Below are 18,963 nucleotides of genomic sequence, written 5' to 3' on the forward strand. Positions count from 1 at the left end.
CTCCATGGCAAAACCCTAAATGAAGGCAAGAAGATCTGCAGCCAGAGAACTGACACATTCCATAGCACAAAGATTAAACACCCAACTCAACAGAGTACAAAAACAATAAAACAATAGATGGTTCTTATCTCCCCTATTAAATAAAATACAGAAATTCACTCAACAGTATTTTTTTGCACACCTACTATATGCAATGGACTCTACTGTGGGCTGGAGATAGAAGACAGAACAGTCTCTGCCCTCCTGGAACTTGGGGTAGGAGGACAGAAATGAAACTAGTTATCACACAATTATTTTATCACAGTACTGATAATGCAATGAGGCAGCAATACAGAGTAATAAGAGAACTTTAAACAGGGTTTGACCTGGTCTGAGAAGTCAGAAAATGCTCCTCTGTGGAGGGTACCTTTACTCCAGGCTCAGAAGGATGAGCTGAAAGTTGGCTAAATTTCTCTCAGCTTTGTAGGCAAAGTATGCAAACGTCAGCGTTGTAGGTGTGCAAAGAGAAAGGGAAGGGCAAGATAAGGCTGGTGAAGCTGACAGGTACCAGGGGAGAAGGGAGTTCTGCTCCAGACATGTTGAGGCTGAGGACCTGGGGGCATCAGTGGAACTGTCAGGTAGGTGGATGGACATCTCCGTATGCAGCACTAAGGAAAGCCAAAGCCAGGAATACACAGTTGGAGTTATCAGCATATACATGGCGAAAGCTGTGGGAGGAGGTGAAGCCACTTCACACTAGGCTTTAAATTAAAAATCTGACTATTCCTTTCAAACCACTTGTACTAACTCCAAACATATTTGCTGAAAGAAATGAGCCCTAAGAAAATACAAAACATGTCTCAGGTCTATTGGGATGACTTCATCTACACTGTAGGAAGGAACAAACTTCAGTTTTTAAACTTTGTTTTGATAGATGGAAGATAGGAGGTTTTTGTGATTACAAAGGCAATCACTAATTATTATTGTGGTCTGGGAAAAAAATCTGGATCTTTTGAATAACTAAATTAAATAATTATGTTGTCCTGGAAGAACCCCGAATCTACTCATGGAAAGACATTTTGTCCTCCCATCAATCTGTGTGCATACATTAGAAACAGAGGAGGAAAGACAATTGGGAAAATGAGAGAGCAGAGAAAAATTAATTATAATTATGGAAATGCAGCTTAAAGAACAAAGGCTTAAATTTGTAACACAGGTCTAAGGGGAATTAATTCTCCTAAGTAACCACTTAAGACGTGAGATGTCTGCAAATCTGAAGGAAAAGTTGACTGTTTATTAGACACATTATTTCTTCTTTCTAATTGAGTAATTAGAAAATTGGTATTCCCAAGCATAAAGGAATAAAACAATCAAAGGCCTTTCTGGTTGGCTGGCCTCCCGGTGGCCACAGGTTTAAGAGAAAGAATTTGAGAGTCTAATGGAAAAGGCCAGCCAAGGATCTCACTTGCCGGCAATAGGCTTGTTTCAGGCAATTAGAGCTAAAGCTTCAAAGAATGAATATCGTTACTTGTCACCCACCTGGACTTTTCACATAACCAGATCTCCAATTTGCCATTTTGCTAGGTACTCTGCAAGGCACCTTTTCGTCCTCTCCATCATTACAGAATGTGAATGACCTCGACATGGAAAGCATGATAGATCACAGTGGGTTCAGTTACCCAGCAAAATCCCTTCACCGAATTAGATTTCCCATGAGGAGAAGGGCTGAGAGACCTCAGCACAGACTTTTATAAATCTAGATCATTACTTGGTTCTGATGGATCCAACTACATTAACATTGCAAGAAGCAAGCAGGATAAAGAACACAGTACCTTTCGGGAAATGACATCACCCTAATCTAAAATGTTAGTGAATAAGAATCTGCCTGGAGTGGCTCCAGAGGGAGTCCAAAGAGAATTGTCAGGGGAAGACCTTTGCGCCCTCATTGTTCTTCCTTGTACCACAATCTGAGGTGCTAGGCCTTAAATTCCTCTTCCAGGGGAAGCAGTATAACAGAAACAAATAAACCCCCAACTGCCAGATCAGGGGATAAGGGAGGACATGGAATTTAAATGCATTTGAAATTAAAGTTTTATAATGGATCAGACCCTCAATAACCAAAAGTAGCTAGAAAGTAATAGAATCTAGCCAAGATGTTGCAATGGGACAGTGTATTTTTTAAAGCATTCAATGGAGAAAAAAAAATTTTGAATATATGCTACACTAAGTTGAGAATGCTCAATAAACTAGTTACAAATGGAATGCCCATGATGGAGAAAGACAAAAAAAGGAATGAACTTTAAATTTGAAAACACAAATAAATAGCAGTTCACTGAGGCTTTCATTGAGAATTTTCTTTATGTCTAAGAAATCAAGGAATAGCATATATTGCCAAATATAGAACAAGTATGTTCCACACCTGCTCACATTAAAGCGTACTTCTTTTAGGCCGGGCTCGGTGGCTCACGCCTGTAATCCTAGCACTCTGGGAGGCCGAGGCAGGAGGATCATTTGAGCTCAGGAGTTCTAGACCAGTCTGAGCAAGAATGAGACCCCTGTCTCTACTGAAAATAGAAAGAAATTAGCTGGACAACTAAAAATATATAGAAAAAGTTAACCAGGCATGGTGGTGCATGCCTGTAGTCCCAGCTACTCAGGAGGCTGAGGCAGTAGGATTGCTTGAGCCCAGGAATTTGAGGTTGCTGTGAGCTAGGCTGACGCCATGGCACTCTAGTCTGGGCAACACAGTGAGACTCTGTCTCAAAAAAAAAAGGAAAAAAAGAGCTTACTTCTTTTGTTTTCCAAACTAGACATAAATAACCACTTTTGTAAGGCCTGAGTGCTGAATGGATGGCTATGATTTGTCTCAGACAGGGGAAGAAAAAAATTTGGCCAATTAATTCACAGTAAATTCTCCAATTAGCCTCTGTTTCAAAGTGAAGTGAGTAGGGGAGATAGAGAACCTACCAGTTATTAAAATTTTAGCACTTAAGAAAGAGGTTAGAGGTCATTTGCCCTAAATCTAAGCATTTTGCTGATAGGGAAAACTAAATCCCACAGAGAACAACAGAACAACACACCCAAAAAGTAACCCAGCTGGAGGGCATCCCTTACAAAGTGCCACACCTGGGTCAGGCCATGCCTCCTTCCGCCTAAACCTTTACTACCTGTCTCTGGTATCTTTGCAAGATGCACCTGAACATCACAGACCTGAAAGGATACCTGCCCTTGATGCTTTCTGCCTTGGTGGCCATCGTTGGGGGGTGGGGAGACTTCAGGGTGGGACTAAAAAAGGAATCCACTGAGAGCAAGGCTACTTCCAGAATTAGTTCTATTATAATTTATAAAATTTAAGTGACTTAAGTGTATTTTCTCCCTTAAGGCCTATTTTCTTTTTTTAACCCTACCTCTCAACTTGTCTTTGAAATTTTTTCCCTGCACTGTTCCTCTCTAGAAGCCTAAAGGTGATACTTTTAATCTTAATGATGCTCACAAAATCTTGACTATTATTGCATTAATAGGAATTCTATGTGCACTGATATTTTCTGGACCTAGAAGAGGATGTTAATAAAGTCATGGCCAGAAAAGGTAGGTTTTGACTCAGAAAAGAAATGCCACTCTAACACAAAATCTAGTAACGTTCCTAAACCCCTAAAGCAGGCATGCTACCAAAGTCATAACTTGGTAACAAACTGGCCTAAATTAATAGAAACTGTAATTCGCTTTTGCATAATTTCATTCTCTTTTCATATTTACCAGTCACGATCTGGCATTCTATCTTCTTCCAGTAAGCATGGAACTCCAGAACTCCAGTGAGGGGGGACTTTCCCACTCTTCTTTTTTGAATGTAGTCACATTTGTCCTGAAAGCTTATGTCTCAGTCCTAGCTATTGGTTTCCCCATAGGAGAGACTATGACCATTCCTACACACACACACCCCTACCACTTTATATATGTGTGTGTGTGTATATATATATATATATATACACACACACACATATATTATATATATATATATATATATATATATATATATACACACACACACACACATACATATATATGTCTGTTTGTTTTTTTTTTCAAGACAAAGTCTCACTCTGTTGTCTGGGTTAGAGTGCCCTGGCATCAGCCTAGCTCACAGCAACCTCAAACTCCTGGGCTCAAGCAATCCTCCTGCCTCAGCCTCCTGAGTAGCTGGGATTACAGGTGTATACCACCACACCCAGCTAATTTTTCTATTTTTAGTAGAGACAGGTCTCACTCGTGCTCAGGCTGGTCTCAAACTCCTGACCTCAAGCAATCCTCCAGCCTTGGCCTCCCAGAGTGCTAGGATTACAGAAGTGAGCCCCTGCACCTGGGCCGCCTACCTCTCTCCTTAAAGAGAAATGTAGCTTTTTGCCAGTGCAACACTAGCGACAAAGTTTACAGTCCAAAACAGAATCTTACCCCTCCTCATTGCCATCTTACCAGCCTTTCATTCCCATATTCCTGGCTGTAGGAGACTTTCATACGTCACACACGGATCCTAATGTTTGATTACACAGAGACCTCAAACCTTGCTGTTAAGAGGGGACCTTTGGAATCTGGCACATTCCTCATTTTAACACAGGGAAACTGGGGGTCCCATAAGTGATGTGAGGCTACACAAATTAGTAGTAAAACTGGGATTAGAACTACTCTCCAGGATTCCACTTCAATCTATTTTCTATTACAAAATAGTGATCAAGTTTCTACCCTCATATCACCAACTAGGCCTCTGGCCAAAAAGAGGAAACTGTATAAAAAGCAATTCAGGTTAATTAATTAATTTAATTAGTTTCATTAAAATGTAGTTGTGAGGCAAAATAAAGGTATATGTGAGGCAACTTCTTGAAAACACTTACTGAAAAAATATTTAATAAGAGGACTATCCTTAATTTTATCCCTAGATAGTAAGAGATATTCATAATTCAACTCAAAATGTTTTCTAGTCTACATTTGTTATGGTCACTCAGAAATATTTATTTAACATCATGATGGCAACAGAAATTAATTTCCATAAAAGAAGTTAGGATGACACCATAATAACTTACAAGAAAGCAATTAATATTTTTTCCAATATCACAATTATAACTAGCAGTGTGTGAAAACAAATATTATGTCACCTTCAAGTATGTTTTATTAAGGAGCTCAAATGTTTGGAAAAGCTTATGTGCATAAGAAATTGTACATATTAATTGCAAATCCACTGATTATTGGTTTAAGAATTAAGACTATGGGCAGGGTGTGGTGGCTCATCCCTGTAATCCTAGCCCTCTGGGAGGCCAAGGCTGGTGGATCGCTCAAGGTCAGGAGTTCGAGACCAGCCTGAGCAAGACCCCGTCTCTACTAAAACTAGAAAGAAATTATCTGGCCAACTAAAAATATATATAGAAAAAAATGAGCCGGGTGGCGCATGCCTGTAGTCCCACCTACTTGGGAGGCTGAGGCAGGAAGATCGCTTAAGCCCAGGAGTTTGAGGTTGCTGTGAGCTAGGCTGATGCCACGGCACTCACTCTAGCCCGGGCAACAAAGTGAGACTCTGTCTCAAAAAAAAAAAAAAAAAAAAAGACTATGTTCCAGGTCAGAAAGAAATACTGCAATCACTGAAATCAAGAAAAACAGCTGAAACTACAGGCAATTTTCAAAATCAGGATAATTCACAAAAGCATAAGGAATTAAGGTAAGGTTCCTAGTGCATAAAAAATTTTTTTTGCCCATGGCTTTTTCTATTACAAACATATCGAAAGAGTAAAAGCCAAGCAGGAGAAAATTCCAGCAATTAGTTTCTCTGATAGATGCAAATCTGTTTGGATTCAACAGGTTCCCTAAAAATCTGGGCAAAAGACAAGCGGGAAATACAAAAATTCATCATTCCTAACAGAGTTCTTCTCATCACTGACCACAGAACTAAGTCAATTCATGCAGTTCATTTCTGCTAGCCAGCAGACACCATTTCCCAACTTTTCCAGATAATCAGAAGTGTTGTGAAGATGAAATAGTAGCTAAAACCAGGCAGAAGCAGACCATTAACAAGGGGTTTAAAATTCTCTCTCTCTTTGGGTTGTGGGATATTGGGTAATATGCTAAATTGTTTCCAATGAGAACATACCACTTCTATAATCAGAAAATGAGGCTATGAATATGCTTTATGAACTGTGAAACTACCCAAATGTTACATTTTTATTTTTACTTGTGTTGACCATTTTAGCCACAGAGTTCTCACTTCATGTAGCTCTTTTCTCCTGGGAACACTGCTTAAGTCTGTCTGTAGGAGAGTCTGGCAGGCACAATTTGCACAACCAAGTCTGCATATTCCAAATGTCTATTATCTTGCAGGGGAAATGGTTCTTTTCTGTTTATAATGGAAGAGGTTTTGTTTCTTTTTGTTTTGGTCGATCTGGTTATATTAATATAAGGATAGTTATTAACACAAACAAGGAAAAGCCAAGTTAGTAAGCAAAGGCATGATCAGAAAATGCTCTAGAAGCCCCTCCAAGAGAACTCTGACATTTCTGACTCAACACGACCTGTCCTCTCTCTTCTCTCAGAAATGTTCTGAATTCATCCACAAAGATATCATCACTGGAACTTCCTTGGCTTAAAATATCTCAAGCCTTCTCACAACTCTTCCTTAAGTTAAATAAGTTCCTATCTTAACAGACATTAATTTTTTGCAGAGGTAAAGGAAAAGCAGAAGGCGTCTTTCTTTCCTGAATTACAACACAACCTTAGGCATAGAAATCCAAAGTGATATTTTATTAATACACTATCACAAACACATAAAGCAGTGCTCCTGGCTGCCTCTAGCTCACAGAGCTCCAGCCTCCAGCCGAAGGAGAAGCGTGGTAATGTCACCTGTGTACCAAAGCAGACTTCCCGCAAATCGGCCTGTGGTAAAACACTCAGCAAGCAACTGGCTACAAAAGCCGCTCGCAAGAGTGCGCCCTCTACTGGAGGGGTGAAGAACCCTCATCGCTACAGGCCTGGTACCGCGGCGCTCCGTGAAATTAGAAGCTATCAGAAGTCCACTGAACTGATTCGCAAACTTCCTTTCCAGCGTCTGGTGTGAGAAATTGCTCAGGACTTCAGAACAGATCTGCGCTTCCAGAGCGCAGCTATTGGTGCTTTGCAGGAGGCAAGTGAGGCCTATCTGGTTGGCCTTTTGGAAGACACCAGCCTGTGTGCTATCCAGGCCGAACGTGTAACAACTGTGCTAAAAGACATCCAGCCAGCACGCTGCACACATAGAGAATGTGCTTAAGAATCCACTCTGACAGGAAAACATTTCATTCTCAAAAAAAAAAAAAAAAAATTCTCTTCTTCCTGTTATTGGTAATTCTCAACGTCAGATTTTTTTCCCCCATGGGGTCAAAAGATACCTAAGTATATGATTTCGAGTGGAAAAATAAGGGATAGAAATCAAGTATTGGCAGTTTTTCCATTTTCATTTGTGTGTGAATTTTTAATATAAATGCGGGGATGTGAAGCATTAATGCAAGTCAAAATGTTTCAGTGAATAAGTTTCAGCAGTTCAACTTTATAACAACTATAAATAAACCTGTTAAATTTTTCTGGAAAACGCCAGCATTTGGATTTTTTTAAAACAAGTAAAATTTCTTATTGATGGCAACTAAATGGTGTTTGTAGCATTTTTATCATACAGTAGTTTCCATCCATTCACTGTACTTTTCTGAGTTGTCCTCCAAGCAAGTACATGTTTTTAATGCTGTCTTCTCTGCTATTCCTGTAAGTTTGCTATTAAAATACATTAAACTATAAAAAAATACATAAAGCTTTTGCTGTATTATAAATGAATAGAATCATGATTATAATAGTCTTTGACCCTTTTAATCTTGGAAGGAGTTAATATCTCTAAACCCTTTCAAGAGAGTAATTCTCGAATGTAAAAAGTAACCAATTCATATTTTAAATATTATACTGCCCCCTTGTGTATTTTGTGTTTAGTGAACAGGTAGCTCACAAAATACAGTAATTGTAATTCTCAGAAATACTTCGATGGAATCTCAGAGATTAAAACTAGAAAGAACCTCAAAAATTATGGACACCAGCATGCTTATTTCACAGAAAATAGAACTGAGTTCCTGAAGGATTATATTAATATAACTTCTCCAAGATCATACTAGTCAATAACAAAGCAAATACTGTTGAATAAAACTTAAGCCTCTTAGAATATTAATTTTTCCATTAAAATGGAGATGGCAGCCTGGAAGAAGGGAAATGATGAGGTTTTGTAGATAGGCAGATCAGAGTTTGAATTTCAGATCACTATTTCACAACCTCCCCGATTCCCCCATGTGTAAAATGGGATGAATAATAGCTATTGCAAAGGTGCTGAAAGCATTCAATATGACAATGTTCATCAAGCCCTTTGCATAAGTATCTGCCCTATAGTTATATAGTAATTGGTAATATAACTATAAAATACACAGGACATTGTTTTTTAATTGTAGCCTTTGAGATCTCTAGATAAAGGCATTCTAAAGTAATCAAAATAATGAGTTTAAGGCATTTAAGTCTGAATGTTTTTAAAATGGCATAAAATAAAGCTTAAGACAATAAAGCTAGTTCTTCTAACTCCTATTATTCTTCAGTTGTCATATTTACTCTTTTTTAATACAAAGAAAGTTGTAACAGAAAATACCATATGACAAACACTGTGTGAGAGAGGAAGCAACGAATAGGATCCTTGGAAGCAAAGCAGAACCTCAGCGCCACAGTGTTAAGTCAAGTGTCCTCTGTCTCCTCTGAAAAGGGCACCTCACCACTGCCATCTCACAGCCTGAAAAGGCAGAGGCAGGAATACTCGTTCTGACCTTGCTAATACATAATTAGCTACATCAACTTGGGTGGTCGCTTCTCTTTCTTCACCTGTGACGTGAAGTCACCCTCTACCCCGTAAAGTCTGACTGTGAGGTGGTAAAATGAATGTTGAAAATGCACTGTAAACACTAAAGTGTTTAGTAAAGTAAGGTTAATCTTCTTATTTTAATTTAATTTAAAGCAATTTAATTAACTTAAAGCAATAATAAACATTAAGTTTGTCACCAAAATGGGGAAGACCTTAGAACCAACCTTTTACCTTAGAAAGGTAAAAGCAGCTTAGATTATAGGACCCTGTGAAACAGCACTCTGCTCCCTGGGAGCTGTCTCTTCCCTCTACCATTCCACAGGCTTCTGATCGAGATTACTCCAAAAAATCTGGCACCACATAAATCTTTGGCTTTTAAATCAGCTTCAGTCAAGGGTTTTGACAGAGCTTATCCCTGACCATATACCATTAAACAAAGAGACACCAGCAGGGTAAAGGCAATTCATCTTAGTTTGCCATGAAAATGACACGAATATTGATTACTCTCTGATTCACGGCTGCAGTAATCCACCCTGATAGTGATGGTTAAGTGCTGTAAAACTGTTCTGTTTTTATATGTGACCTGATATTCAGATAAGTCTTAAAGTTCTAAAAGACAACAACAATGAATGGACTTCTTTTCAATAAGTGTATAAAATAGGTGGCCATAAGCCCTTGGAAGGTACACACTGGTAATCCACAAATACTAACAGATCACTTTCTATAGGCCTTGCCCAAAATAACTGCAAACATCAGAAAGAGATATTACTGGAGGTGACAGTGTAGATGAGGGAAGGCACTGATACAAACTATCCTATGAAGTAGAAAGAGACAACACTATTATTGCTGTTGAGGTGGGGCACAGTGGTTACAACTGTGGGTAATGAGCGCAGTGGGACTTCTTGGGTAATTATCCATACACAAGTTAACTCAAGCTCTTGGTTCATTCCAACAATTATATCGTATGTGCATATAGAGTGCTAGAATAAAACTGCTGTCAGAAACAAAATAAAAGGTCCAACTACATAAATACAAGAGACAGCTCACCATGAAACACACTGTTGTCCACCAGAAAATGCCTGCGGTACTGCACACAGTTCCTTTTCTTCGAGTTCCAGTAACTCATTGTCAGAAGATTTCTGGCACAGCATCAAAACCAAATTGCCCTGTCAGGGGAGACAGAATGAGACAAAAATGAAGAAAGCGGCAGCCACACGCTCACATTGGCAGCATAATGCCACTGGTTGCCCAGCATTACAGGACAACACCCGGCATACAGCTCTTCACGCATGGAGCTGGGATCTCCCAGGCTCTAAGAAATTTCCCACAGGGGAATCTTCCCAGGGGCTACAGTGTCGTTTAGCATATCAAAATAGCAACTTTTTCAAACTGCACCTTTCAGGGCTCAGTTACTTCTGTCTCCAGGGAAAATAAATCTACCATCAGGGAGCAAGTTTCGGGACTGGTTTATGTGCTCCAGGCCTCACCCCCATTAGGCCAGGACCCAAACCAGTCAATGCTGGTAACTTTCCAGGAAATTTTAGTTGCAGGTGGGGAGGTGACTAACAGAAGGGAAGCTATCATCCCCAATTCCTGAATTTTGTGTCAGTGCACCTTCCACGTGTCTGTGGATAAGCCAAACACAGTAAGAAAACATGCCTTTCTCTTTTGGGTTCATTACAGGTGTCCATTAGGACCACTAGGGCCTGGAGCTGCCCAGGCTGAACTTACGGTGTAACTAGAGCCAAACACAGGCCTGAGTGGGGTGAACTAGCAGTACCTATAACTACCTAAGACTTGCCCGTCCAATAGACACAAAGAAACACAAGGATAGCTACAGCAAGAATTTGAAAAGCAGAGATCTGAGTTGATGAATTAAACTCCTCCAAAAGCTGATGTGCATAACCCTGAACAAGGCCTCCTTTGTTCACAGGATTTGGCTAAAGCAACTTTTCAGAATTCCAACCTCCTTTCTGTTCACACGATAAAGCCAGGCAAAACCAAGCAAGACTGGCGAAGTAAAACTCGCAGGTGGGAAACAGTTTGTCATCTGTCCTATTAAAGCAATCTAGAGTTTTGTAAAAGTGCCCAGGAAGAAGTCAGCCACTTAGTGAAAAAAAATAAATTATCAGAGTGTTGTGTATTCATTAATGGAACAATTGGTGAAGGCTCCTGAAACTTTTGTCAGAGCTTCTCCTGGGCCCCCTGGGGTTCATTCTTAACCTTCCCCAACAGGGATCTTAGCTCCAGCCTCGCCTACCTTTTCTCTGGCTGCCTGCCTGGACTCCCCCCTTCTTCTTGCCTCCTCTGCATCTGGCTAAGTCTGGCTGCTTAGCCTACTCCCTGAGGCTGAGGGAGACTTACCACTGCATGGAACCAGTTGTAAAATATGACAGAAAATAGCCAATTATGGAAACAACCCTACTTCCACTCGCTCCCCAGACAATACCACATACTACAAAGATCTCTTATTTTTTTTTATTTCAGCATATTACAGGGGTACAAATGTTTAGGTTACATATATTGCCTTTGCCCCACACAAGTCAGAGCTTCAAGCGTGTCCATCCCCCAGACGGTGCACACCGCACCTATTAGGCGTGAATATACCCATCCCCTCCTTCCCTCTCCCACCTGCCCGACACCACTATGTGTGCACTTCAGTGTTGGTCAGTTAAGTCAGTTAGTACCAATTTGATGGTGAGTACATACGGTGCTTGTTTTTCCATTCTTGTGATACTTCTTTTGAAAAAGTGTTTTTAGTTATATAAATAATACATTTATATATGATCATTAATATTTTTAAAAACTCAAACAATACTGAAATTTAATTTAAAAAAAGGAAGTCCCTTCTTCCCTCATTTCATGTCCCTCTCCTGAAATGACCACTTTTGTTTGGTATGTATGAGTCTAGTTATATTCCTATGTATTTACATGCATATAATTTGAAGACTTCTGTATATCTACTAAAAATACCTTTTTTCCAGGAATTAGAAATAATTTTCAGCAATAACCATAGTAGCTATTTCCTACAAAAAGTATACTTATGCTTTATATTAGAAATCTTTTAATTTACGTGAAATGAAAGAGAATCCTGTCTGTATTCATGCTCATTTTTCCTTACTAACTTGACCTTATGGTTTTATGTGTCACTCTTTATTTTGCCCACTCTGCTCATTCTCAATCCAAAGAAGGTGGTAGCGGAATCTGAAGAAAATAAAATAATAACGTGCATTTGTTTACAGTCAGCAAAACATATTCACAAACATGATTCTCATTTGGCCCTTTTTAATCTTCTGAAGTATTGCTATCTCCTCTACCACAAGAAAGAAGGTAAGAAGGTGTTAGATTAAGTGATTCACCCATGCTGCTAGGAAAAGATAGCAATGAACCCAAAGTTCTAGTCATGATAGGCAAGAAAAACTAAGCTGTTACACAAAGCGGTGGTTTTAAAATACGTACTGCAAATTACAATACATTCTACCTGTCAAAAAGTGGAACCTAAATTCACCTTCCCTTGAATATGGGCTGAACTTGGTGACTCATTTCTAACAGTAAAATCAGCTAGAAATGATGTTATGAGTCTTCCAAGATGAGTTCATAGAAAGGATACAGCTTCTGCCTGGTTCCCTGCCTCTCTGAGGATGCTTGCCCTGACAACCCATCCACCAGGCTGTAAGGAAGCCCAAGTGTAAGCGTTCCAGTTCAGAGGCCCACCTAGGCCCTGAGACAATAGCAAGCACCAGCCACAGACATGTGCTACGGTCTGAACGTTTATGTCCCCCCAACCCCACAAAAAAAAAAAAAATCATGTGAAACTCTAATGCCCAATGTGATATTAGAAGTGTTCCATCCTCATGACTGGGATGATCACCCATAAAAAGAGACACCGGAGAGCCAGCTCTCCCCCGTCACCACATGAGGACACAGTGAGAAGTTGGTAGTCTGCAACCCAGAAAAGGGCCCTCAGCACACACCAAATCTGCCAATGCCTCGATCTCGAACTTCCCAGCTTCCAGAACTGTGAGAAATAAATTTCTGTTATTTAAAAGCCACCCAGTTTATGGTATTTTGGCATAGCAGCCCAAATGGACTAAAACAACATAAAAATGAAGGAATCTACACATAATTCTAACCCCAAGTCTTTCAGGTAAGGCCCCAGACACTGACGAAAAGAAATGAGCCATCCCTCTGTGCCCCATTTGTATTTTTGACCTGTAGAAACAGTGAAAGTTAATAAATAATTATTGTTTTAAGACACAAGATGTGACTGGGATGGGGGGTGCAGGGAGGGGATGGGTGTATGCCTACATGGTGAGTGCGTTCCACACCCTCTGGGGAATGGTCATGCTTGAAGGTGCAGACCCAGGGAGGTGGGGGGGGAGGGGATGGAGGTATGACTACATGATGAGTGCCAGGCGCACTGTCTGGAGAATGAGAACGGACGCGCTTGGGACTCTGACTCGGGGGGATGGGCGGGACATGGACAATGTATATGACCTGAACTTATGTACCCCCATGATGAGCTGAAATAAAAATAAATAAATAAATAAATAAATAAAATAAAAAATAAAGTACATTCTGAGCAGGTAAAAAAAAAAAAGACACAAGATGTGGAGTAATTTGTTGCACAGCAATAGATAATGAATTCAATTAACATCCTTGGCTACATTCAATCAGGGTTGAGACCTCCGACTCTGAGGACAGAAGCGCAAACCCACAGAGATGTATGTAATACTGAGATACGTAAGCACTGGTTCACATCAGTGGCCTAGGCTTTCCAGCTTCCAGGTCATTTTTGTTCACCCTATAATTTTTAGGTAAATAGTTAGGATCCCCGGCTCTTCTAGGAACAAGGATGACTTGCACTGGTGCTGTCTCAAGCAATTGCTCCACCTGGGAAGAAGGATGAGGGAAGGCACTCCGTTTTGTTGTTGCCCCACCCTTAATCCTATCCCGAGCAAATGCCAGCATCTAGGGAAGGAGGGACTGCTTTATGAATCTGGGAATTCCTCAGCCCAGGAATGATAGGATTTAGAAAGTGACCTAGATTAACCTAAAGGTAATTATTATGACATTAGCTTGAATCTGCATTATGGTTCACTCCCACCAGGTGGGCTTTCGGAGAAGGAGCGTGTATATAACAGATGGAATTTTGATGACACCTGTTGATCATTTGATACCATCCCACACCTCCTGAGAACCCTCCCCTGATTGGGCTAATAAAAGAAAACAATCAAGAATTCAGGGAGAGAGTGGGTCAGTGGGTCAGTCAGTCAGTCGGTCAGTTGGTCTGTCTCTCTTCACTCTCAAGAGACAGACCTGTTTTGTTCTACAATAAAGAGCTGCTCATGTGAAACTGCTTCCTGCCTGAGGTTATTCCATCTCATTGGCCCTGCTGGTGATTTTTCCAAGCAAGGAGCCAGAGGACAAGGATAATAGTCTGGACTTAACACTTTGGTCATTCCTAGGCCAAGAGCACACCAAGAACTGAGGGCACACTGCCACCCTGCTTTCATCACTGCTCTTTAAAGGCTGGGTGAAATGTCACTGTCTTCATGAAATGCCCCCAGGAATCTCTCCCTCCAATTTACCTAAAATTCTTTCATGCACTGAAATCTCATAATTCTGTCTCCCAATTATTGAGTACCTACTATGTGTCAAGAACTGTGATAAGGCTTTATATCAGTGAGTCTCCACCTTGACTACACATTGGAATCATCTGAGAAGCTCAAGAATCCTGAACCCCAAGCCACTCCCAGGCCAATTACATCAGAATCTCCAGGGGTGGAACTCAGGCATCAGTGAGAGACTGATGGAAGGACACATTTCCTCTGGCCTTCAGAATCAGAGTAAAAGATTTCAAAATTTAGAGATGATGGAGGTGGAAATGATGAATAGAGTTACTAGGCCTGAGGCAGAGGAAGACAGAGCTGTATAATAAACTCCATCTTAGCTTCAAACAGATTTAGACGAGCCAGGCAGGGCCCAGGGCTCACTAAGAGGAAGCAACTAAGAGGGACATTAGGAATCAGCTAAGCCAAACTTCTCATGGTGTAGCCAGAAGGAAACCGAAGCCCAGAAAAGATGCATGACTTACAAGACAGCACTGCTAGCTATTAGATAAACTGTGAGAAACCCAGCCTCAGTCCCAAAGCAGGGTTTTTTAAATGTTTCATGGCCCCATTTGCGTGAACATAATGGGTTAAAAACATCTATTAAAGCATACTACTTTTGCTAATTTTTGTAAAGCAATGACATGTACTTTCACTGCAGCTTGTACTCAATTTGAAGTTAATTTGGTCAATATTCAGGCAAAGGTGTTTTTAACTTAATTATTTTTGTTTTTAAGCTTTCTTTTCAGGCTTACAAAATGCTTACTCCGCCCTCCTCCATTATGTATATGTCTAGGTAATATACATATTACATTTAGAACTCTATTAACATTTACATATTAGAAACAGAGCCTGTAAATTTATTTTATAGAACACATAGATTCCTAATCTTTACAATGACACACAAAATTAATAACTTACAGAGACTAAGGAACATCACATAAGGAAACAACTGATTGCTATTTTTTTTTTTTTTTTTTTTGAGGCAGAGTCCTGCTCTGTCACCCTGGCTAGTGTGCCGTGATGTCAGCCTAGCTCACAGCAACCTCAAACTCCTGGGCTCAAGCAATCCTCCTGTCTCAGCCTCCCAAGTAGCTGGGAATACAGGCATGCACCACCATGCTGGGCTAATTTTTTTTATATATTTTTAGTTGTTCAGCTAATTTCTTTCTATTTTTAGTAGAGACAGGGTCTGGCTCTTGCTCAGGCTGGTCTCAAACTCCTGAGCTCAAACGATGCCTCAGCCTCCCAAGTGATAGGATTACAGGCATGAGCCACCGCACCTGGCCCATGATTGTTTTTAAAACTATTAAAATCTGCCTTCATTTTTAGAAGCTTAAAACACACAGAAAAGCTCAAAAAACTTTTATTGTGATATCTCTCGTTTGTCACCTAGAGACAATTAGCATGGTCACTGTGGTCTATTTTTTTTTAACACAAACTAGATACTACTATTTTATAGTCTACTTTTTTCACTTAATAACTACTAATATATTGTGACACTCTAGCCATCCATCAATATAGTTCTACAGAATATAAATGTAATTTGAAAAATAAATCATAACGAACTCTACTAAAAGACAACAAACTCCCAAAATTCTAGCACAACAATAATAAATAGAGCCATGTAAGCACATAGAGAATTCTTGTATGAACTAAAAAATAGCTAAAAAGTTAAAATTATCCTAATCTAATTTTATAAGTGAATTAATGACTTTTATAATCATTCTATATTTCTTTATTTTTGCCATTTTTATTTGTAGTTACATAACCAAAATTGTCAGTGTCAGAGTACAAGCCAGAAAACTGTGGCGATACAATACTACCAACAAAGAAATATTAGAAATTCAAGGACGACACTTTTAACTAAGAAAATCAGAAAGCATTTTGAGTAATAATCATTTGTTAATACTTTTAAAACTCTACAAAGGAAAAAAATCTTTCACACCCACACCCACTTAATTTAACTAATACCCTAAGAAAAAGCTCCACAGTAGCTGATTTTCCCCTCTTCCCTTGGAGACAGCACCCCAGTTCTCCCCTGCAAAACTCCTCCCACTTTGTCCAAGAGATATAAGTGTTGTCAGCACCATCCCCTAATTCAGGTGGGCATGTGGCTTAGGCCTGGCAAATCAGAGAATTGCATCCTACATGCCATAATATAGGAGATGCACATGGCCTGATTTGGAGTCGGGCACAGATTTCTGTTTGAACTCTCGAAGAAATGAAACTTCTTTTTCCATTTCACTTCAAGTTATGAGGATGTAAGCCACAAAACCTAAAGGGCTTGGCCATCATCCTGTCAATACAAGGGAAAAACTTGTATGAGATTGGATCTAACCCAGAGACATAGAGGGAAACCAAGTCCTATTGATATCATTTAAGTCACACCTGAAGCTAGAGCTATCCCTGTGTCTTTTAGGTAAATGGTCAGTACATTCCCATTTTTGTTCTGTATAGTTTTGCTTAAACCACATTGAGTTGGGTTTTCTGTCACTTGCAACCAAAGAGTTCTGACTGATGAAATCTTTTGGCATACTAAAGTGTAAAGAGAACCACCTGGCCATGAAGAGCTCTCTATTCTGGTGTCAACTGACTCACAGGGGACCTTGGGCAAGTTTTTAGCTGATCTTCTCTGAGTTCAAAAATATAACACAGTATTTTGTTGGGCTTTCTCCAGGGATATGCTGCATTCAAGTCTTTTGTCTTGGCTGACAAGGGTTCATCCACAACCACCTGAAGGTGTATTTAAAGCACAGCAAAACCCAAAACCTTATCTTCAGCTTTAGAATGTCTTTAGCTGTTTGTAAATGTGAGGCAAATCTATTAATATATTACTGCTTTAACACAAGTTTATGAAGTACTACGGATCTGTTCAAGCCACTTCAATGGCTTAAAAGACAATCTATTCCAGTTCATATATGGAAATCAGAATTATAATACTGTTCTAAAGGAAAAAAAGAAATAGGAAAATCTTTAAGAGAGAACTGGGGAAGGGGGTGCAAATTTTTTCTTTTAAGTAGAGGGATTTGTCTACAATACCCTGCCCACCATCTCCACCTCTTTCTCTCTACTGTGACTGTTACCACCAGAGCCCTTTCTTCTCTGGCATCCCTTTTCCATAAAAACTAACATTCCCAACTCCCATTCCTTTATACTCTTTCTTAATACATTATTTGTAAACCACTTCATAGTTTACACAATAATATTGTTTGGATATTTGTTCCCTGCAAATCCCATGCTGAAATTTGATCCCCAATGTTGGAAGTGGGGCCTGGTGGGAGATGTTTGGGTCATAGGGGAGGATCCCTTATGAATGGCTTGGTGCTGTCCTCGCTCTGTTAGTTCCCATGAGTACTGATTGTTTTTTGGTTTTTTCAATTTCTTTTTTAAAGACAAGGGTCTGCTCTGTTGCCCAGGCTGGAGTACAGTGGTACAATCATAGCTTAGTGCAGCCTCAAGCTCCTGGGCTGAAGTGATCCTCCTGCCCCAGCTTCCCAAGTAGCTGGGACTATAAGCACATGCCACCACACCTACCTAATTTTTTACTTTTATTTTTTTAGAGATAGGGTCTTGCTATGTTGCCCAGGCTGGTCTCAAACTCCTGGCCTCAAGCAATCCTCCCACCTCAGCCTCCCAAATTGCTGGGATTACAGGTGTGAGCCACCATCATTGGCTGCGAACTGATTATAAAAAGAGCCTCCCTCCCCTCTCTCTTGCGATGCCTGCTCCTCTTCTCTTTCTGCCATGAGTGGAAGCAGCCTGAAGTCCTCACCAGAGGCAGACACTGGCGCCATGCTTCTTGTACAGCCTGAGGAACCATGAGCAAAATAAACCTCTTTTCTTTATAAATTACCCAACCTCAGGTATTCCTTTACAGCAATGCAAATTGACTAAGACACACACTATTTCTATTTATATCTGGTCTTAAAAAAAAAAAAATGACCCTTACAATAGCCCTATGAGTCACACATTATTAAGCATGAGTTCAAAGAGACTAATTGGAAACAGTAGGTTGCAAATTCACATTTTCTGATTCCTAATCCACTGTCCCCAGTCCAGGACTACACTCCTTGTCCAGCACTGATTCCTCCCTCACATTCTGCTTCCCTACAGAAAGAGGCTAGAGTTGTATTACTCATGATAGACAAGACTCATTCTTTCCACCTCCACCATTCAACCTAACTTCACTATGGACCAAGGAAAAGACAGGAGGAGACAACTAAATGAAACATTACTTATTCAAAAAATATGTACCTGTCCCTCTAGCCAGAAGCCTCTGAAGTGTACGGATCAGAGGTGATCAAAGTGTCGGTCCTTTGGGTACCAGATGGTGAGAGGCTGCTTTGAAATGAAATTTGAGTGAGCTGCTTGGGCCAAGTTCAGAAACACCAAGGCCAAGTTTTACAGCCAGATATTATGGCAAAAACTGTCTGAGGGGTGCATATGTTCTTCAAATTGCTAACAACAGGGAAGACC

General features: G+C 40.1%; 1 protein-coding gene across 1 annotated transcript in view; it reads right to left on the reverse strand.

The window, feature by feature from the left end:
• PLCH1 (phospholipase C eta 1) overlaps window positions 1–18,963 on the reverse strand; it is a 209,641-nt gene that overhangs the window by 168,509 nt on the left and 22,169 nt on the right. Inside the window, exon 2 of the mRNA XM_045539517.1 lies at window positions 9,920–10,038. Within this exon, the coding sequence (XP_045395473.1) occupies window positions 9,920–9,998 (79 nt within the window). The 5' untranslated portion in view covers window positions 9,999–10,038. The remainder of the gene's footprint in view (window positions 1–9,919; window positions 10,039–18,963) is intronic.

Source organism: Lemur catta, chromosome 1 (genome assembly GCF_020740605.2).
Source record: "Lemur catta isolate mLemCat1 chromosome 1, mLemCat1.pri, whole genome shotgun sequence".
NCBI classification, from domain to species: Eukaryota; Metazoa; Chordata; class Mammalia; order Primates; family Lemuridae; genus Lemur; species Lemur catta.